General features: G+C 50.6%; 1 protein-coding gene across 5 annotated transcripts in view; it reads right to left on the reverse strand.

The window, feature by feature from the left end:
* The window catches only part of RASSF4 (Ras association domain family member 4), a 33581-nt gene extending 16368 nt beyond the window's left edge, over positions 1 to 17213 (reverse strand). For 4 of the 5 annotated variants that reach the window (XM_068548089.1, XM_068548088.1, XM_068548087.1 and 1 more), the window contains exons 1-3: positions 17129 to 17213; positions 7881 to 7974; positions 5783 to 5858 (exon numbers count right to left, since the gene is read on the reverse strand). In XM_068548089.1, coding sequence (XP_068404190.1) covers positions 5783 to 5858; positions 7881 to 7942 — 138 coding nt within the window. In that variant the 5' untranslated portion in view covers positions 7943 to 7974; positions 17129 to 17213. Of the gene's footprint in view, positions 1 to 5782; positions 5859 to 7880; positions 7978 to 17128 lie in introns of all 5 variants that reach the window. The other variant, XM_068548086.1, reaches the window with a different exon arrangement.
* Positions 17214 to 22680: the final 5467 nt, after the last annotated feature.

A 22680-nucleotide genomic window follows, 5' to 3' on the forward strand; every position in this document is an offset into this window, starting at 1 on the left:
TGCGTCGCCTCTCCACACTCTCCCTCCCCCCACCCCGGGTGGGCACCGCCCCTGGCAGGTCTCTGGGAGGGAAGTGCCTCTCTGTAGAGGCTCCCTGCTTTGGCAACTCATAGTGAGACCCCTGCTCCGAATAAGAGCCTATCTCACATGCTGTGGCAATCGATACGCATCCTGTTTGCACTGCTCCTAACTGGCTCATCACCTCGGGCAAGTTATTTTAACATCTCTTCCTTGGTTTTCTCACCGGTAAAATGGGGGTAATTAATGGGACCTGCCTCCTAGGTTGTGCTGATGAGTAAATGGGCTAAAACGCGCACACACCCTGGCGCGCGTGTCACAAGCCCACACATGGAGTAGCTGTTGTTTACGTGGTTGCCTCACAGGTGGGGAAATGAGTAGGTGGGGGGAGAGGAGAAGCAAAGGCCGCAGCCCCGGTGGTTTCAGAGCCAGGCCCTGAGCACTCACAAGTCAGCCCCTTGGCTCCCCACACCCCTGCTCCCCCCAAGAGGCCCATGAGCAAACAGGGGGTCTCAGCAAATGCACCTGCTGTGTTTCGGGGGACTTGTCACTGGGCCACCCGCGGGTACCTCAGTGGCTCCACCTCACAGGTCCTGTTGTGTCGTGGGCAGCGTTTTCCCCACGCTGACGGCCAAGACAGAACCTGCACCAGCTCAGCCTGCAGGGCACCAAACGACTGGACCAGGTGGCCCTGTGCCCGCCCATCCCCACCCTTACCTGCCTCCACCCAGGGGCCACTTATCCGTGGGGCAAAGTGCAGGGTGTTGTCCAGGTGCCCTGCTGTTGGGCAAGTTCAGGGGCCAGGGCCTCACCCCACATGTCCATGGTTCCCCCACAGCCCTGGGTCCCTACATCCTGGCAAATCCCAGTTCCCAGAGGCATCTGGCAAGCAAGGAGGTGAGGGTGAGGGATAGGGGAGGGGGCAGATTGCTTTCCTCAGGGAGACAGGTGAGGCATCAGAGAACTCAAAAGAGACAGGCTTAAGACCCATTGCCCTGTTCTCTTGGGCCAAGTCAGAGCTGGCTGCCCTGGTCAGCGTGGGAGGGACAGAGGAGAGGAGGAGGATGGAGCTGGGGCCACGGGCAAGCTCATGGCCAGGTTCAGTTTCCTCCACCTCCTTGCCCTGTGGACTAGCAAACTACTTTGCCTTCCTTTTCTCTCTCTCCCTCCCTCCCTCCATCCCTCCCTTCCCCCCTTTTTCCTTTCTTTCTTTCTGATTTTAAAATATTTTAAAAATTGCTTTGGACATTTACAATATTTATCTGTCCTTTTTTATGTGTGTTTTGTGGGGAGGCAAAATGTAAACCATGAATTTAAAAGAAAAAGTTTCAGACAAGCAGTTCACTTAGTTTCCTGATCTGTAAAATGGGGACAGCAACGCCTGTCCTTCATACCCTACAGTGGTTGGGGAAACGGTACAAATGAACTTGGAGATGGAGTTACAAGCACTGTATACAAATTTTCCAACTGTCACAACCGCTGTGTCTCTGGTTGACTCCAACCTCTGGGTCCCTGACTTTCTCCAGCAAATATGTGTGGGGCAGGCTTTGGCCAGAACGTCCTAAGGAGGTGGTGAGGAGGGCTGACCTGCTGAGCGGGTGCCTGGCTGGTGACTGGACGGGTCAGGCTTACTGGGCCAGCCTCATAGCAAAGCGGTGTGAAACTAGGATGACGCTGGCTAATCCCCCCAAGCTCAGAAATCACACTGCTGCATTTGGGGGTATCAGATAGGGCCAAGGAGATTCCTGGGCTCTGGGCTCCTCTGCTAATACCCCCGACGTAAAAGAAGCTAATGGCACCTTCAGAAGGTGCCAAAAAAAAAAAAAAAAAAAAAAAAAAAGCTGAATAAAGGGCTGGGGGAAGGGGCTTCTGGCAAGTCCCAAGCTCCTGAGGACAGAACAGCCGAACAGAAAGTCCTCGTGGTGGGGCCCTATGGCGCAGTCTCATTCTCCTCCCACCCACCACTGAGACAGGGAAGGGACACAAATGCCCCTCCCACCTGGAGGGACAGACTGGAAAGCACTCAGGAACCCCCAGGGAATACATCCATGGGCCTAGCACTCACCAGGAACCGGTGGTCTGTCAGCCCTGTCATTCCTGCCTTCAGGCCTCAGAAGAAGCGGGATCATTATAAGAAGGAAGGGGACCCCTGGCGGAGGGAAGGTCCTTCCCTTTCTTGCACTCGTGCAGCGGGCCAGGGGCTGAGGTCCTACACTGGGTGTAGTGTGCGCTCAGGCCACCAGGGGGAGCTTTGAGCCTACTCAGAGCTGAGCGCGGGGCGGGGTGGGAGGCTGGCTTTGGCAGCGGCCACACCACACACCAGGACACCAGGGCCCTACTGCCTCTAGCTCACACAGTCAGCAGTGACATATTTGCCCACTGGCATTTCCGGGGTGGTCCATTATTCTCTAGAGGCACCAACCAGCCTGGTTAAAATGCTTTGCTATCTTCAAAAGGCACAATTGCTCCCAGTTGATCACACTTTTCATTGTAAAACAAGCAAAATGATCCCAAAGGCAAGGTTTACAATGAAGGAAGCTAGTGCTTCGGCCTCCTGAGCTGGAATCGTTTGTTCCTAGTTCTGTAGAAGCTGGGGGAAAGTTCACAGGGAAATGCCTGCCCCAGGGTGTGGCCCCTGCCAGTGACACATTTCATCTCTCCGAGTTCTGTGGGCCCCAGATGAGACAGTGGACAAGAAAGTGCCCCAAACTGTAGCAGCCAGCCTGAGGTTGCTCCGGGGCAGGCCCAGAGACAACAAGTTGGGTGGGGGGTCTCTTGCAGAGCCCCTTGCGGCGCTGGGAGAGCATACCCGATGCTGATCGAGCTTGGGGATCGGGGTGACGAACTGCTTTCCGGGTCCCTGAGGCGTGGTGAGTCATACTCAATCAAGACCTCCACAGACCTCCAGAGCTTAATGCTGGCGATGGTATTGCTGTATTATACACTTCTCTGCTCGGGCCTTGGAGCCATGCCAGAATCTTTGACTTCCTTCAGGGTCATCTTGGGCCAGAGACTCTAAGAGTCTCAGTTTCTTTGTTTGGAAAATGGTCACTCCTCCCTCACAAAGCTCTTGTACTACAATAAATACAACAGAGGCAAAGCTCCTCTTGTCTGCCCTGCCCTCAGCGTCTGCAGTGCCGGGAGAGCCCAGTCTCAGGTGGCCCGGCAGCAAGTTCTAGGAGCTATGAGTCTCTGAGGCCCAGAAGGTCCCAGGTCAGCAACCTGAGGAACTGCAGAGCCCCGGACGCTGGGTGGTGGGTGAGTCACCCAGAGACGTGGTGCCCCAGGAACCAGTCACGCATTTCAGCATTAGAACTCCCGACTCCCAAGCCGGTAGCCTGTCTCTATGGTGGCGGTCACCTCCCAAAGACACACACTCCCTCAGGCCGGCACACCTTGGCTGTTAAAGCTGCAGAAGGTTCCTGAAAGGTACTTTCCGGCTCCAATGAGGTCAGGTCAGACCCTCACACCTTCTTTAGGGTTAGGAATATGAAAATCCCTGCCCGTGGGATGTTAAGTTCCTGCCTTTGGGGCCAGCAGGAGCACCTCTTCCCCACCGCAGGGTCCTATACTCCTCCATGTGGACTGTCCCATCACACAAACAGGTTTGGGGCTTCCCAGTTCCTCTCCCCACTCAGCTGTTCCTACAGAGGGGATTGTTTTGGGGAATCCCAAGTGCCAAGGTCAAGCTCTTAGACTAGCTGTTCTCAGACTTGGCCTTCATCAGAATCCCCTGGAGGACTTGTCAAAACACAGCTGGGAGGGTGAAGAGTTTCTGATTCAGCAGGCCTGCGGGAAGGAGGGTGATAAGAATTTGCAGTTCTAACCAGTTCCCCGGTGATGCGGAAGCTGCTGGTGTGGGGACCACATGTTGAGAACCATCGTGATCTTAGAGCAATCCCTGGATGGCCCAGAGCTGAGGAACAGGGTCCAGTCAGAAGACCCCACCCCATGCCTTCAGCACAAGAACCGAAGTGAGCCCAACTCCTCACTCAGCAGCACAGATCAAAACTGCCCAGCACGCTGGGGCTCAGGACTCATCCCAACTTGCTCCAGGCCTGCATCTGCTGGCTAGTTATCTAACACCTATGCACAGGTACCGCACCATGCCTAGCTGAGGGGATGCAGGACTAGGAGGGCACTTGGCCCAGGTCTAGGGGCTTATCACTCAAGTAAGAGACAGCGAAAGCAGAGATAGCAGGATGCTAGGATCAGAGCCCTGCGGGCAGCAGTAAGGAAGGAGCTGGGCCAGGGCGGGCTGCTGAGACAGGTGTCAGAGGCTGCTCTGCAGAGGAGCGCAAGCAAAGAAGCATGCAGAAATTCTGAGGGGTGGGGAGCAAGTTGTCAGGGCTGGTCCCAAGGCCCCACGCAGGGTGGGTGGATCAAGGGGAGGCAGAGTGTGAGGTCTGTGTCATTCCAGGTTGTCCCAGGCAGCCTAGCACTGCCTGAGCCAGGAGACAGCAGCCTCCCTCCCGTCCAGGCTCCTGAACTGTGTGACACTGGCCTGGCCTGGCGGATGGAGGTCACCTCCCTGCCACTGACTGGCGATCCCCCTGCTGCCCAGAGCTGCCTGAACATCGGGGCTCACCCTCTGTTCTAGTAATTACAGAAGGGGATGTGTGGTTGTTTGAAGAACTAATGGAAGTGAGATTCGTGAGCAGAGTGGCTTCCACCTGCATGAGGTCTCTGTGGGTTGCCAGGGCTTGAACTGTCCGTTCCCAAGTTCAACAACAGAAGGGGAACTCAGAGGCCACAGGCCCTTGCCAGACACTGATGGGCTAGAGAAAATCCAAGAGTCAACCCGATCTCAACTGTGGAAACCTCCCAAAATAAAGCCTAATCACGATCACGACAAGACACCCCATTCTGGCTTTTCAAATGCCCCAATATCCCGACCAGGGTTCCCATGTGAAAGATCTGGAAATTCTGGATGGTGGGTGGCAAGACCAGGCCTTCACTTGATCTGCCCGGTGAGCAGAGGCCCCGAGCCTGGGCCCTGCTGGCCACTCCCTGGAGTCCAGCTGGTGCCCACGTGCTTGTATTTGGCTTGTTTTGTTTAGGCCACACAGTGCTTCGAGGTTTGGGAATTCCACACGAAATTCCAGATATCTAGCTTCCTTTGAAAAGATCAGGAAGGGTCTGGGTGTACCAAGCCCACATCCCTGCACAGCTGCCCTGGGTTTGATCTGACCCGTGATCTCCAATGTCCTCCACTCCCCACGCCAACCCTGCCTCTCATGTGCGGCGGACCTTCCTGGCCCTGTAAGCATCTTCTGGGGAGCTCTCCTCTATCGCAAGGCTTTCCTCTTGGTTGACAAGCACAGAGACTCTGCTTTCACTCCTGCGTTGCCCCGTGAACTTGGGCAAGCCAGGGCCTTGTGCTGAGTTCCTTATCTGTGCCGTGGGATGAGCAGGGGAAGGACTGGACCGTGCGGTCTCAAAGATTTCAGACTCCAATGTCCCGGCCTTCACGAAGACAAAAGTCCCAGGTGGAAGGAGAAGGCCCACAAGGGGATTTCCATCGGCTCTGCATTCTCACGGGGATAGTCCGACCCTCAGTACCCCTTGCAGGGATCTCAAAGGAGATAACCTGGTCCCCAACTCAGGGGATGGGTGACCTTACAATTTATTATCCAAACTGGACACTCAGAGTGAAGGAAAGGGTCTTAAGAATTACCCTTGATTAACAGGTATAAAGCAGCACTATTTTTGGCAAGCCAGGATAAATGGTGACTCTATGAAAAAGAAGAGAAATGGGCCTTACCTCTCTGTGTCTCAGCTGAAAGCTTCTACCCTCATGGTAGCAGTTGTAGGTTTTCAGCAGGCTTAAGAGCTCCGACCTTAAAAGGTAAAGACACACATATGCTCTTGGAATGTGGTGGGGCCTTGGATGAGGCATTTGGCTTCGCTGGGCTCAGTTTCCTCACTTGTAAAATGGGCATAACGTACACGTTTTGCCAACAACATATAATCCATTGAGAGACTAGACTTTGCCATCAGACACACACCCTTTAGTCTTCTAGGGAGTTTTGCAGATCAGTGCTCCTGGAAAGCCCAGGGTGGGGCTGTGCAGGAAGCAAAACTCACAGAGGGGCCCAGGTCACGTTGCTGTACTTCTAGGGTGTTTGCACAATGTCACTATTATAGATAAGAGTTCCTGACAATCTCCCTGTGCCTCACTTCTGAGTCACCTTCTCAGAATAAGTCACTTGGGCTTGGATAATTGGCATTTTAAAGGCTTGCTTTTTCTCCCCATATTACTTCTTACCCTTCTTACCCTTCTGGGGTGGCTGCTATGAAGGTACCACCAGGATGCCTCTTCCCCATCCTGACTTGCTGGACGTGTGATCAAGGGATGAAGGTGACAGCCCCGAGAGTAAGATCCTGAAGGCCCTAGGATGGCTACTCTGTCCAAATGCTGTCTCCCCAGAATAAAGGGAAAGCCACAGCTTGTGCCTTGGCTTGTGCCGTGGCAGAGAGAAAATGAGGACAGCTCCCTGTACCCAAGCTGGGCTCTGCAGGGCAGTGCAGTCCAACAGACGTGCAATGCAAGCTACACACATCATTTTAGATCTTCTAGTAGCTATATTACCAAGGAAAAAAAAACAGGGGAAATGAGTTTTAATAACACATTTTATTGAATCCAGTGTATCTAAAATATTATCATGTCAACGTGAAATCTATGTAAAAATTATGAATGAGATTCTGGCTCATTATTTTATTTTGTAAGAAATGTTCGCTAGCTGGAGCATCTTTTTTATTCACTACATCTCTCCAGCCACAGGTCCCGTGCTCAGCAGCCACATGCAGCTGGTGGCTCCCCTACTGGACAGAGATGCTCTTGAACCTCTCAGGTAATGCTTTCACCCACACTCGAGCAACCCAGGGCCTGGATGAGAAAAACACGCTCTGGTGCTCTGTTGTGCAGCCCTGTGTGATGTGGGGTGATGGCAACTGACAAGGGAACCCATTTACAACTTAATGGCATTAACAATGCAGGATTCAATACTGCATGTTCACTGTGCTTATAAGCGTGCAAACGCTGAATATAAAATTGTTAGGATACATACATGTATAACATATCTAATTAATCATGTATGGTTGTTATTATGACTTTTTTCAAAATGATATTTAATATTGTTACATTGTTCTTATTATCAGATCTAAATAAGGAAAATGATGGTGTGGGAGTACTGTCTGTTTTCTCAGGGTCTTTAGTAGGAGGACCCCAGGGGGCAGGTCCTCAGCAAAAGCTAGTCCATTTCAAGGAGGCTTGGTTTGTCTTCAGGATGGCAGATAGGAGCTGCCCAAATTTAGAAAATACTTGGACTCAGGACTTGAAAAGCAAGATAAAACGAAAAAATACACTTTTCTTTAGTTCAGCAATGAACTTGGAAAAGTATCCCAAACAGTTTTTTTATGATGAGACCAGAAGTCTCATCATAAACAAAATAAAATAAATAAAAATAAGCTGAGAAAAATATACTTTTTCAATAAAAACTCAAAACTAGTTTTGAGGTTTTTTTTTTTTTTTCCTGAACTGTTTAATGCAATAAGATGTTAGTATTGCTCTAGTTTTTATATAAATTAAATGCCATCTCTGCAGATTCACAGCAGGCACTGTCACACTTTCCTGCTTTTGTCTGCCCAAGGAGGCGGGGGTCAAACTCATGCCTTGATCCTTGATCTCCAAAGAGAAAGGCTTCAAAGAGAAGTGCTCTCATCACTGTCCCTGGGGCAGGCACATCATCGTGTCTACAAAAAGCACCCAGAATTCCTCCACCCACAGGCTGCGCATGGCAGGGGAGTGGCCACGGGGGGAAGGCAGGCGTGGAGACCCCTCTTTGCTCACAATGGCTTACTTCAGAATGGACTTGCTGTCACTGATGGGCACGTGAGAACTGGGCGGACAATCTTCCTTCATCTTTTGCTGTTGTCTGCAGACTCGGAAGTTACCTGCTGGTAGAAAAAGGAGGGCCCACAGACACCTAAGCTGGGAGGAGTGATGGCCAGTGTGGCGCCGGAGCCTTGGTGCAGAGGCCGGAGCTTCTGCCTCACCTCCCACCTCCCCACCCTCTCACGTCCCCACACCCCGAGCCCTACCTCACTCCCACCCCACCCCCGCCCCCAGGTACAGGGCCAGACCTAGAGGACTTCATGGGACCCCACACCCACACATGTCAGCCCTGGCAGGGCAAGGTCAGAACTGCCCTATCAGCCCCCTTCCCGAAACCTCTTCATGATCCCTAGGAGTCAGATCAACCTCCTCAATATTTCAGATTATACGCTTTTTTTTCTTGATGGACACCCTGAATGATGGTTTCTACCTTGATTGCTCCCTCAAACCTCTAAGTCACCCCTGGCCTTTCTCCTCCGTTTCCACGGAGGCTGAGGTGGTCCCCCCATCACTGCCTTTGGAGTCAGCACACTTGGACCAGCTCTCCTAGGGACGGGCTAATTGGTATCATGTTCACTACATGCTGGAGACTGTTGAGCATATTCTATGAATTATCTTGTTTATTCCTTACAACACCATTATGAGGTAAGTACCATCCTATTCCCATTTCACGGACGAGAAAACAGGGACAGAAGTTAAGTACTTGGCCCAAGATTCCCAGTGAGTAAATGGCAAAGTCACCGAACACAAGCATCTAGACTCCAGATGCTGGTCTCTTAGCCCCTTCTCTATACTGATATCGGACAGTAACTTAAACCCCCGGACCCTTCATTTTCTCATCTGTACAATGGAGTAACCTCTATCCTATAGGATTGTTCGTGGACTCACCCATGAAACTGTCTCTATCTCTTCTCATTCACAACCTGGAAAAGTTTGTGGAGCTTCCCAAGCCCTCCGGGGTTTCTTTCACGGAGGGTAAATCCACTAGGGCTTTCTCTATCCTGTTGGCACCCTCCGTACCGATTCTTACTTCTCTCTGTCTCTGCATTATTCTGGCCGAGCACTCTCTTATCAAGGCCCCCTACGTGTCGGGCACTGAGCCACAGCTTCACACACACACGCATACTCTAACCTTGACCCTGCCTCTACCCCCCTTCTCCCAAGTTGCAGCTAGGAATCCGAGGGGTTTAGTTACCCTGGGAGGTGGCACCGACAGGGCACACAGCGTGTCTTTCACACCATGGAGCTTGCTTGGCTCCTTCACAAAAAACCCCAACACCTGTTCACACAAACCTGGCTCAATCACGTCTTCCTGAGCTGTGTGTGTGCCAGTGCTACTGGGGGTGGGCGGGAGGTGGTCAAGGTCAGGTCCAACTGCTGTGGTATCGGTGACCTCAGAGCAGAGCCCGTCGCTGCAGAGGGCCGCTGACTCTGACCTGCCCAGCACACTCTTCCCTGCTGGCTTGATCCACCCACAAACAAGATGTGCCAGCCTTCTTGTGGCCACATCAGCCCTGAATGAGCATTTGATTCTGGAGGCAGGGGACACACGGCTGGCGTAGAGAAGGGGAATGGTTTGAGAGAGGTGGGCTTCCCAGTGACACCAGAATCATCCCCTAAATTCCTCCCCTCTGCCTGAGTCTACAGTGAGGCAAACTGTGGCCTGCAGAGAGGGCAGGCCCCCAGCTGTGGCCAGCAGCCAGCCCTACCTCTGTAGGGCACAGGGCATTGGCACCGTGGGGGCCTGGAGCTGGGGACCTCCAGCTGCCTTCTTCTTGGCCTATTTCAAAATAGGGTTTCGGTTCCTCAGCACCTCAGATACCCTGTGGAAAAAGTGATCTGCCAGGCTCCCTCTCTGGGTCCTTCCTCAAATGCTTCCAATGCAGAAGCTGGCTTCAGCTCCGGGCAAGGCTGGGTTTCTCAGTCAACACTGTTTCTGTGGGTCCATGACACAACTGTCTTGCTTTAAGCAAGCGCATAATGGCAAGGGCTGGATTTACCCAGAAATAACAAGAGATGGTTTTTTCTCTCGCCTTGCTTTGTAGCCAGCTTCTCTTCCACTCCTCGCCACTGCCTGCTCTGAGCTCCAGCCTTCCGGAGCTGCTCACGGTTCCCCTAATGGGTTCTATGCTTTTGCTCCCCTTTGGGCTTTTACAGCCATTCTCTGCTCAGAACCCAGCGCCGTCCTCGTCCCGTAGCCTAACCGTAGCTCGCCAGGAAGCCCGCGCCAGAGCAGACCCTCCTCCAGCAGCAGCAGCTGCTTCTCTCTGGCCTAGCTCCTGCTCCCGGCTCTCCCCTGCAGGGCCGGACTCTTGTTTTGACTCTTCCAGGAGATGAGGAGGGTGGTGTGCCTGGGATGTTGCTTTTCTGCCTCACCACTTGTTTCCAGCACGGAGTGCAAGCCTGGGACGCTGCAGGACGTCCGCAAATGGCTGTTAAATTATTGGACGAATACAGAAAGCCTCATGGGGTCCCCCAAAGTCAACTTTCCAGAGTTGTGCATACACAGCTGGAACAAATCATGCAAAAGTCTCCAGGGGCCAGGGAAGTGACTCAGCTGAGGGACACTGATCAGGGGACTTGGGGACACATTCCCCTTCCAGAGGGGCAGATCTTCTGGTGTTTCACGAGAAGCCAGAAATCTGGATTTTTATGGGCTACATTTTACTGTTTAAAGTTGGGTGACTGGGGTAGAGACAATTACTGCCCCTGGAATGACCACGTGATAGCTCCCGTTCCCCAGCCCCCTGCAGCTATGGGGCCACGTGACTAGCTCTGCAAACAGAAGTGTTGTTGTCACTCCCAGGCCAGCGCATCTGAGCCAGTGCATGACCCTGCGGCTCTCCTGTTCCCTGTCGTGGTGACCCAGAAAGCCACATGTCCCAGTAAGTACAGCTTCTTGATGGTCAGTCTTGGACCCAAAGTGCTTCTGCGGACCGGACGCCTCTGCCAATCCACAACGAATATGGACTGGGAGAGAGAAATAAACCTCTGCTGTGTGTCAGGGATTTGCTACTGCAGCATAACCTAGGCTATCCTGACTAATTCAGCAAATAGTAAAGTTAAAATGAATATATATATGTATGTGTGTGTGTGTGTGTGTGTGTGTGTGTATAACTGCTGATGCATGACATGACTCCATTTATAACACTGTCTTTCTCCCAAAGCATGTGGGGAATATGCCCATTTTGCTCTATTTAGTAGGGACACTTACAAGTGGAATTCTCTATATCAAGCAGTGATTAGTTATTAATAGAAGATGCTTCTTAAAGTGCTTTGGGCTGGGAGCTGCTAAAGACCCGTGTAGCTTCAGTTGCATGCTTTTTCCTCTCTGGGCCTTGATTTTCCCATCTGTACAATGAGAATATTGATCTCCAATGAGTTAGAAATTTTCTCAACTGTAGAACTCTTTGTTCAAATGCAACAGTTACGCAAATCAGATTAAAGGGGCTGCTCTGGTTGAAGGTGAGGTGCGTGGCGGGGCGCCCCATCTGCGGCTTTGCCTAGGGCTCTGGATAATACTGTGCTGGGTAACACAGGAGATGCTCCCCGCAATGGCCTTCTGGAATGCTTTACCCTCAAGAGCCTGCTTATTTAAAGGACACGACCAACGAGCCGAGTGTCTCCAGCTGGAGTTGGGTGACATCAGCTGGGGGAGACAGCTCAGAGGGAATCAGGAGGAAAGTGCAGAAGGGTCCTGAATTGCAGAGAGCAAAGTGAAAGGAGAAGGTGGCTCGTAGGGTAAACAGCTTATGTGGCAGGGACAGAGAATGGGGTACACCATCCCAGGTGAGGGAAGGAGATAAGTGAGCAAGGCTGGGGGCAGGCAACGAACAAGGGCTCTTTCAAATTGCCGGGTGGGGTCTGAGCCTTACAGGCGGGGAAACTCTGCTCTATAGAAAAACAATCTCTTCTTTGAGAGAGCCACATACTGCTGTGTCCTCTAACATCCATCATGTGTGTGGCCCGAAGCCAGTCTCGTGGTCTCTGGTTCTCGCGTGTCCCATCTCCCCACCCCAACTCGGCAACACCTCCATCTCCTTGTGTTCCAGACCTGAGCTCTGGGGTCACTCTCAGAATTCCTCTCCAAATGCCAACACTGCATTTGTGCCTCCTTTGCCCGACTGGAGGTTGAGGCGGTTTTCATTGATTTTGATACTCCCAGTGTCTTGTCCGGTTCTCAAGTGAGCTGCATGTGTACCTAAGAGGCATCCTAGGGATAACCTGAATGAGAGAGCTTTGAGGGACAGCGGGCACACACACCCCAGGAAGAAAGCCAACTGAGATTTCTCTCCATTTGGAGCGTGTTCCTGAAACCGCCCCTTAAACACTCACTGTCTTCATGCATTGGGCAGGACTTAATGATCTTCAGTGGAGTGTTCTTCTACCTTTTAAAAAAGGACAATCTTATCTTTAAATAAAGCCCTAGGAGAAGCTTAACACACAAACGGATTAAAGTGGGGCTGCTCTGGTTGAAGCAGGAGTGGGGGAGAGGATGGGCTGGCCCACCACCCAGGCGCAGGCTGCAAAGCACAAAGTGACAGGTGCAGCTGGGCAGGCCAAGCCCTGTGGCTCTGGGGAGTCCGGCCTTCCTTGTCCCAGCCTGCTCCCCTCCCCCAGGCCCCAGGGCACAGAGCTCAGGCCTCCACACTTGCTTCCCTGGCTGGAGGAGGCTCTGTCCCCAACCCGAGGACTCAGGCTGTGCCAGGGCTCCCTGTCCCCCGGAGGAGGGGCCCCAGGGCAGCAAGCCAGCCATGGTTACCTGTCCCAGTGAACAGGCAGTGGATTGTTTTCGCTTTCCACTTCAGCAGCTGCTCTGCCAGCCGTGAGGAGGGGCTGCTGAGGACAGTGGGCCCGCTGCCTGCCCTCGCTATTGTCCCTGGCCTTTGGTTTGGGACAAAGGACAATGAAGCTTTTAAAGCTGTGGCCCATCTTTCCTCTTTTGGGGTCATGGAGCTGGTTATTATGGGAGAAGGCAGCTCTGTGGCTCCTCAGGCCATCACTACAGCCCACTTCCTACTGGCTAACGGCAGAAGCAGAAAAAGAAAGCTAATGCAGTGGCGTTTTCATGAAGCTAAATCCACTGCATTCGAAAGCCTTTTATTTCAAGACGATGTGCTGCCTACTTTTTAGTCCTACGATGCCCTCTCTTTCATAAAATAGTGGCAATGATAGATGGTTGTTGTTGTTCTAACTTGGCAAAATGGAAAATGTATCAGAATCCAAATTAAAATGTTCTGAGGATGTCTGTGAAATGAGTGCTTGGTAACCTCTGTTCTAACATCTTATAAAATTATGACTCTGAAGTTCTTCTTTAGGCAGGATTAAAATCAAATATGTAAAGACCGTGACATGGCGAGTCAAAGAGAGAGGACGGAGCATGTGGGGCACAGCTGGGAGCCTCTCAGCCCAGGCTGCTCAGACCAGAAGGAGGTAGGAGGTTCCTAGGGAAAGGGCAGGTGCTGGTGACACTGCCATGCATTCCTGTGAAGCCTGAGTCTCCTGCTCTGCAGCCCGTAGCTGCAACTTTCAAATGCCAGCCAGGGCCAGCAGGAAGGTGGCGCAGAAAACAATGAACCTTTAAATGGGCCCTCCCTAGCTAGCACCTGTTAACCGGCAAATGGCAGGAGGTTGGCCAGGGAAGAAGCTGTAGTGTCTGCTGGTACCAGCTGCCTCTGAGAGGGGGTCTGGCCAGACACAGGCCACCCCTTGGCAATGTATTTGTGCCGAGAAAGCCAGCTGTTGGGATGCGGATGGCGGGCAGGGACGCAGCAGCTGCAGCTTCCATCCCCTTCCACACTGCTGTCCTTGCCCTTCCTCTCTCCTCTGCCTTCACCCCCTGGGCTTGGCCACACCCCCCCTGCCCCAGCCCTGGTGGCTGGAAGCCCAGGGGGACGTTGTGCACAGTCCAGTTGGAGTCGAGGGAGAGCAGGAACGGCAGCTGCAGGGCCACCCAGCACCTCCACTCGCCGCCTTCCCCTCGGTCTACCGCCTGACCCCAGCTCACCTTTATTGTATCCTCCCCACCCCCGAGGTCCTGGGCTTCCACCAACATTCCCCCTGAGCCTATCCCAGCACCAGGCTCCCTGACACCATTGCTCTTCCTCTGAAGAGCCCGGTCCTCTGCATCCAGGCAGGTTGGCCCTCCTCACAGCTTTCTGACAGTCGCCACCTAGAGGCGGTGCTGCACCCAGACCGCTGCAGCCAGGTCTCTGGCTTCTGCCCTTGCTTTCAAGGCCTGGCACCCTGGGGCAAGAAAGCATTTCCAATCCTACGGCTCCCCCTTACATACATATTCCCTGGCCCCGCGGGATTCTCCCTCCCCAGACTGAGCTTAGCTCTTGCCTATGGAAGAAGAGATCTAGGAAAAAAGGAATCCTCTCAGCTATGCTTTTTGGGCCAAACAGGTACTCAGAATGACCACTGGTTAATATCCCAATGGCCTGGAGCCAGAGGTGCAGGCCCTCCGAGTGCCAAGTGCCAGCTGCTGCAGGGCTGCACTGGGTGCTCAAAATGGCTGCCCCTCCTCGTCCCCCACGTCCTCCCATTCCCCAGCCAGTGCTACCCACTGCACCAGACCTGTGTGCTGCATGCAGCTGCTGGAGATGGTTTCCTGTGAGACACGGTTTGGCTCAGAATATTCTGGGTCATGGAGCCCTCTGGAGTCTCTTGAAAGCTTAACACACTGTCTCCAGAAAAATGCCCGTGTGTGCATGAGTGTGCACACATACACACACTGAATTTGCACACCATTGCAGGAGGATCAGTAAGCCCCTGCTCATGTGCTCCTGGATCTGCAGGTCCCAGGTTAAGAACTTCTGCTGAAATGTGTCACAGCAAGGGAGAGGAGGCAAAGGGGCATACTAGAGAGAAGTCTGGGTATGAGCTTCGCTGGGGTATCAGCTTGGCACGTGACTTCAACGTGTTGTGACATCTCTCAGGCCTCAGTTTAGCCAAGATTGTCCTGGCAGCTGGACCAGAGTGTCTTTAGGTCTCTTCCTAGCTCTTTGGCTATGGGGCTGTATGACACCCTCGACTCCACCCCCCAAGGTCAGGCAAGGCAAGGGAAGGGGGTTCCAAATCTCTCTAAGCAGTGCATCCTGGGGAAGGAGGTCAGACAGCCAGAAAAGGAGACTGAGCAAACTGCAAGTTCCCCTTTAACAAGAGTGACAAAACTGCAGAAGCTTCGGGAAGTGCAGCCACTTCCTATTTGATTTTGATTTACTTTAAAACAATTTGAAAATATTTTCTTCAGTGCAGTCTGTGAGAGAATAAACACCAGCCTTTGCAAGGATCTGGGTTTAAAGCTCTGCTCTGAGATTCTTTAGCTGTGTGACCTTAGGCAAGTCCCTTTCCCTCTCTGAACCTCAGGTTCCTCATTAGCTGAATCACTAACTGCTGTGAAGGTGAATGAGGAAACAGGTAAGATGGGCCTGTATGGGGTTCACCCATGATAAACAGAAGTTCCCAATAGAGGTCACAGTGGGAGTCAGGGTCTCCAGAGAGACAGTGAGGCTCTGGAGATGGGAACCTGGGACTCAGAGAGGATGACAGTCCTCAGCAGGAGTGTCTGTGAACCACAACAACTGGCTGAGTTCACTCTCAAAACCAGGGTCAAGTCCAGAGTGCTTTCTGGTAATCAGAGTCTCCCCTTTGAGCCTTTGCATTTACAGGACCTGAGCTATAACACACGCCTGAGTTCTGTTCATGTTCTGTTGTTATGGGTCATTGTCCAGCTGACCCTCACCCGGGGGGACCCTGGACTTCACTCTGTTCTCGACCTCCAGGCCACTTGCTGGAGTCTCATGGTGGAAATATGGTCCCACCTCCCGGCTTTCACACTGACACTTTAATCTGTGGCCTCAATCTCACTTTCCCTGTAAAGTCTCGAACCACAGGCACTACACACAGAGGGAATAACGACAAAAACTAATAAAAACGTACCGACAGTGTTGAAACACACCTCATTACAACTTCTTAGCCAGCAATTTTTTGACCTAGGTTTAAGGCATTCATCTTCTCTCCCTTCCCCTTCCTCTCCTCTCCCTCCCCAGTACCCACCCTGCCCCCCCCCAGCACCTCCCACCCTGCTGGCAGCAGCTCAGGAATTACTCAGGGGAGCGGGGGGGGGCAGGCAGATCGGCATTTTAGTTGTAGTTAATATTTATTCATGGCTTCTGGCAACAAATCTTGATTGTGCCGTGAGCAGTTAAACTAGAGAGAAGCCAGTGAGGATCCTTCCTGCAAGTGCAAGTACATGGCTTTGGAGTCCAACCTGCTTGGGCTAAAATTCCAGAATCCCAGCCCTCACCTGTTGTGACCCTATTTAATTCCTCTGTGAAGTGGGATTACTCACAGCTCTCTTTTCAGTGTTTCAAGAAAACACTGGCACTGGCCTGGCACTGATCCTGGTGTGAGAGAAGGCCCTCACTCCCCCAGGCCTGTGCCAGATGAATAAAAAAAAAGGCATCTGTCTGGAGTGGGAAGTGCAGGACACAGTCAGGAGCACGGGGGCGAGCAGAGTGGCTGGCAGGGTGAGCTCTGAAGTCAGTGGGTGAAATGAATGAGACCTGGCACAACAAGCCCTGGGTTAAAATCCTGACCCCACCACTGACACATCTGGGTAAAACTGGACAATTCCATAACTCTTAAAGCCTCAGTTTTCTCATCTGAAAATGGGGATAATGAAAGTACCAAGGCTGTGAGAAGTAGGTGGCATATTGTGCTAAAGCTCTTAGCACAGGTCTGGGAACAAGGCAAATCCTCTATAAATAGCAATTGTGAGGCCCTGCTTCTGTTATTATCTTGGTGTTCATGGTCTTCCATCCATGAAATCTGAGAATTGTGCCAGAGGCACTTCGAGCCTCTCCCCCCAATTCTAAGATCAATGCTTCTAGGATATTGGCCAAGATGAGAGACAAGGTGGGCAAAGATGTAGCCTGCTGCCGCGCACACACCTGCTGTGCTCAGGTTTTAGCTTCTAAAGTGCCCTCTCCTTGGAGGAGGTGCCTGGCGCAGTGCTCACTCTCAGCCTTGGGCCCGAGGCCCACAATACGCCAGGCTGGCAGAGGGAGGGGACTTTGCACGCGGCAGCCAAGGGCACCAGTGCCCAGACTCCGGAGCCCCCGGCTGGGGAAGGTCCTGGGCTCGGGCGGTGGGCGGAGGTCGGCGCTCCGTGGACGCCCCGAACTCTCTCGCCCGTGCATCACTCACCGTCCACTCATCGCGCTGTCCAGAAGCCGCTGCTGCTGCCTTGCTCTCGCAGTCACCGGAGACGCGTCCGCAGCGCCTACTGCTCCGGGGCTTGGAGCGTCAGGCCCGCCCCTCCCCGCCCCTCGCCCCGCGCCGGCCAATGGCGTCACGTCACCTTGTGCGGCCCGCCCAGCCCCGGGCACCGCGGGGAGGGTCCGCTCCAGGCGGTGTCTGAGGGGCCTCGGGGAAAGGTTGGGGCGTCTGCTTTGCGGGGTGTCCCCGGACTACACAGAGGGCACCTGGAGACTCGCGGAGGAAGCAGCCCCGACTCGGTCGGGAGGGTCCGGTATGCAGACCAAGGCCAGGGACCTTGGGGGAAAGGACACCCTTGGGTTTCCAACAAAGGTCGCTGTGCGGGCCCCGCAGTTACTAGTATGCCTGTCACGAAAGAGGAGGTTATCAGTAGAACCTGAGCGATGTTAGTTTTTGCTCAAGGACCACCTGTGTGCAGTCCGGCTGTTTGCTTGCTGTGGCCTCTCAGAGCTCCACTGTATTTAAGAAGCCAGACCCTGGACTTCCCTGGTGGCGCAGTGGTTAAGAATCTGCCCGCCAATGCGGGGGACACGGGTTCGATCCCTGATCGGGGAAGATCCCACATGCGGCGGAGCAACTGAGCCCGCGTGCTACAGCTACGAAGCCCACACACCCTAGAACCCGTGCGCGGCAACAAAAGAAGCCACTGCGATGAGAAGCCGGCACACCACAACGAAGAGTAGCCCCCGCTCGCCGCAACTAGAGAAAGGCCACGCACAGCAACAAAGACCCAATGCAGCCAAAAATAAATAAATAAATAAGAAATAAAAAAATAATAAAATAAAATCTCATTTGTTAAAAAAAAAAAAAGAAATCAGATCCTCTGATGATTAAGAGGAGATAAACTTCTCTGCCGGTTACCGCCTGCTGGAGGAGGATTTGCCTGTGCAGAGGCAGAGGGGACAGAAGAGCACAGGCCTTTTGGGGAACTCAGAACAGTTCAGTGATTCTGGGGTGTGGGGTGGCAGGGAAGGGGAAGGGGTTGATGGAAACAATTGCAATTTCTGTTTTATATCACCATCCCAGTACTGACCTCGGGACTTTCCCTTCCCTCCCCCAACATGAATCATTTTACTTTCGTTCGATCTGTGGTTCCTAATCTTTTTAGAGTCACATGGCCATTTTAGAATCAGATACGGACCTTTTAGAAAAATGCAGGTGCCCACATAGGCAAAAATCAGCCTGGGATTTGAGTCTTTGAGTCCCTGGACCCCACTTGAGAGAGGCTGGGCTAATCGTTGTTGTTAGGGCTGCTGGATTTGGGGTAAAGGGATTGGTCTCTACCGTCTACTTCCTGCATGACCTTGCCATGTTGCAATCGCTCTGGCCTCAGTTTCCCTACCCGTAAAAATGAGGGAGCTAAAGATGACCAGGCCAGGTAGGGATCTTTCAGCTCTGCCTTTACATGAATTTGTGAAGAGTGGCCCATCCTCTGCCAGCTCAGGGCATCCCAGTGGTTGGGGACCTCCACTCCTTCATAGCCCAAAGGTCTGATCCTCAAAGCTGAGGACAAAAATTGGGTGCTTCAAAAAGTTTTTTTCTTTTTTTTTTAACAATAAGTAAAATTCAACATAGCCCTCAACCTCTGAGCATTCATTCATGCCCAATAGGATAAGTAAACATAGCACCCAGGTAAGATACAATTTCCCTGGCGCCCTCCAGCACTTGAGAGTGTGGGTCAAGCTGATGTTATCATCAGGGCCAGGACTAGCCTAGAGTGATGATTGGCTTTGAGGGAGCAACCTGATGTGTCCTGCACTCCCACTGTGTGTCAGGCACTCCGCTAGGTGCTTTACAGCAGGGATCCCACACAATTCCCTCAACATTCCTGGGGAGCTGTGTGTTACTACCGGCATTTCACATGGACCACGAGTGTCCATCGTCAAGTACCTTCAGAAGGAGAATCACCTTTTCCTTCAGTATTCAATGGAACTGTATTCGACCCGCAGCTCACTTATGGTGGGTGTTGTGTATACGGTTAGTTGCCAACCCAGTACCCATTCCCTTCTTTGGCAAAAAGAAAGAGAGAAAGGAAGGAAAGGAAAGGAAAAGAAAGGAAAGTTGCTGCAGCCACTATGGAGAACAGTATGGAGGTTCCTCAAAAAACTTAAAATAGAGTTGCCATGTGATCCAGTAATTTGGAGAAAACTAGAATTCAAAAAGATACATGAACCCAATGTTCATGGCAACACTATTTACAATAGCCAAGACATGGAAACAACCTAAATGTCCATGGACAGATGAATGGATAAAGAAGATGTGGTAAATATATACAACGGAATATTACTCAGCCATTAAAGAAGAATGAAATAATGCCATTTGTAGCTACATGGATGCACCTAGAGATTATCATACTAAGTGATGTAAGTCAGAAAGAGAAAGACAAATACCATATGATATTACTAACATGTGAAATCTAAAATATGACACAAATGAACTCATCTACCAAACAGAAACAGACTCACAGACATAGAGAACAGACTTGTGGCTGCCAAGGGGAAGGGGGCATAGGGGAGGGATAGACTGGGAGTTTGGGATTAGCAGATGTAAACTATTATATATAGAATGGATAAACAACAAGGTCCTATTGTATAGCACAGGGAACTATATTCAATATCCTGTGATAAACCATAATGGAAAAGAATATGAAACATAATATATATATATATAACTGAATCACTTTGCTGTACACCAGAAACTAACACAACATTGTGAATCAACAATACTTAAAAAAAAAAAAAGTTGAGAGGGAGAAAGAGAGAGAGACAGAGAGGGAGAGAGCAAGAGTGAGCAACTTGTTTGGAGCAGCAATGTGCCACTCCCTGGTGAAGGATCATGACAACTTGTATTTTTCATACTGTACTTACAACCCAACAGTGTATCATGAAATTAAGTTAGTAGGTGATTTGACTAGTATTTTAAAAAAATAGAAAATATCAGTGTATAGCACACATAGTAAACGTAAGTTGTGTCTTATGAAACTTTTGTTTGCACTATGTTTCATTTATGTGTATTAGGCTGTGATATGAAATGTGTTTCTCACTGTGGGCCACAGTCAAAAAAGGTTGAAAGCTAGTGTCTAAGTCAGTCTTGGCAATCTTTTTCATGGCTTTCTCAGCTTCCTTTGAAGCTATAAGTGGTCACATGACCCAATTCTGGGCCAAGAGATAGGGAAAAGTGTGCTGGGGGGAGAGTGAAGACAACTTTTGTTTTCCTGATAGAAGGATCAGATAGATACCCCTTTTCCCTGCCTTTCTGTCTCAAATGTGGATAATGCATAATGTCTGGAACATTGGCAGCCATTTTGAGGTTATGATACAACATGTCCACATACTAAAGCTAGGGGAGCACAAAGATAAAAGAAGTCTGAGTCTTTATTAACATCATGGAGTTGCTGCATAATGCTTTCACTGCCTACTCTAGATTTCCTGCCATGGAGAAAAATAAACCACTATTGGTTTAAGCCAGAGGTTGGTTAAGTCTTTTCTGTAAAGGGCCAGATAGTAAATATTTTAGGCTTTGTGGGTTAAGTGCTCTGTGCTGCACCTACTTAGCTCTGCTGTTGTGGTTCGAAAGCGTCCACAGATAACAAGCAAATCAAAAGGCATGGCTGAGGTTGCAATAAAACTATTAACAAAACAGGATAGGCCACATGTGTCCCATGGGCTATGGTTTGCTAACTTTCACTTTCCCTAGATGATCTTGCCCCTAGATGATCTTGCCCCTTTTATTGCCTCTCTGACCTCATCTCCTCCCACTTCCCTTCCCTCTCTTTGTTCTGACCACACTCTTCTTCCCACATACCAGGCCCACTCCCACCTCACGGCCTTTGCACGTGCTATTGCCCCAGCCTGGAAAGCTTTCCCCTCAAACATCTGCATGGACTCACTCCTTCATCTCCTTCAGGTTTTACACACAAATTGCTTTTCTTTGAGGTCTTCCCTGGCCCACTATCTAAAATGCCCATCCCTGGCCCATGCAGACTATTTTCTGGCACACTGTATTTCATTTCTTTTATCATGAGCTCCTTGATGGAAGGAGATTATATCTGTTTCCTTAGATATTGACTCTGCCTGGAATGTCAAGGTGTTTAATCAACATTTGGCGTAGGACTGATTTTTTTTTTTCTTTCTGCAAGATTCAGGTAAGAAAACAGACTTAGGGAGGCTCATTACCCCATCCAAGGGGACATAGAATCTGGGTTTGCCCCCTGGTGGCCCTGGTGGTCATGTTTGTGCCACCAGAGAATGAGAGTAGAACAATATCTACCTCTATGGGAAGATCGGGCCTCAGGGAAGCTGGGGCCACAGAATTTTCTGCAAGACTACTTCCCCCAGGGCATCACCCCAATAAAGGGGGCCTTTGGGAGTCCATTAAGGGAATAGAGCATTATCCTGTTATCTTGGGCAGTCTCATTTTTTATAGCATTCCTGCATCAGAAAGTCTTTAGAAAAGTTATTATTTTGTGAACAGTCCAGACTGACTTGTAAGATCCATAAAAAGCCAAATGGGAGCACTCATGATCCAACATTTTTAGCTAAGAAAGAGCCACAGAGGATAAACTCATATTTGATTTGTAAGTGTAGAAACGGAAAGGAGCCTGCGTCTGATCAAACACGTGACTTCTTGCATCAGGTAAGGCTGCCCCTGGGGCAGGGTGCTCTGCTCAGCTTTTGCTTGAAGCTTCTTGGCACTAGGGCACCGTTCCAAGTAGACTGAGAAATTGCCTTCTTCCCTCTGGTGCTTTGAGAGGCAAGTCGTGAAAATGACTCGGTATAATCACATGCTGTTGAGATGCAATTTAGATTTCTCGGTGTCTTGAAGGAAAAATAGGCTTATGTATTTTAACATAAATAATATTAATAATGAAGATTATTTTCAAGGCCATTCCCTTAAAACAGTAAAGGGGAGTTTGAATTAAAATTACTGGTTAATTGCCTAAGGTCTTTTATGGATGACTTTGTATGATTTTCCCCCTTTACTCTCTCCAACATAAGATTCTGAACAAGTGAGTTTTTAAAGCAATTTTTCAAAAAGTCTGCAGATTCTGAGTGTATATTCTTTAGAAAACAATTGGATGATTGTATTTGATTGAGATCTGTAAGATCCAATTTAAACCAAGCAGCTTTTCTTTATCTTTAATGGGCTCTGCTTTATTAAACCCATCAGGAGGAAGAGGCCACTTACAGAATGCTTCTTGCACCATTTGTTTTGGTGGAATCCTTGAGTAGTGAGGTCATCCCATTGCATGATCTTAACATGCAGCAGGATTTGCCATCAGTTTTCAGATGATTTCTCAAATTATTTGCATACCATCTACCTTTCTTTCCTATGTGAAATGGTTTTCATTAACTCCATTTGTTAGCATAAATATAATAACTTCAGGTTAATATATGGAATTCTGCAACCCATTCCAGAGGTAGGCTGGGAATGAGAATTTATTCTCCAAATGGACATAAATTTCAATGATATATGCCATA

Source organism: Eschrichtius robustus, chromosome 7 (genome assembly GCF_028021215.1).
Source record: "Eschrichtius robustus isolate mEscRob2 chromosome 7, mEscRob2.pri, whole genome shotgun sequence".
NCBI classification, from domain to species: domain Eukaryota; kingdom Metazoa; phylum Chordata; class Mammalia; order Artiodactyla; family Eschrichtiidae; genus Eschrichtius; species Eschrichtius robustus.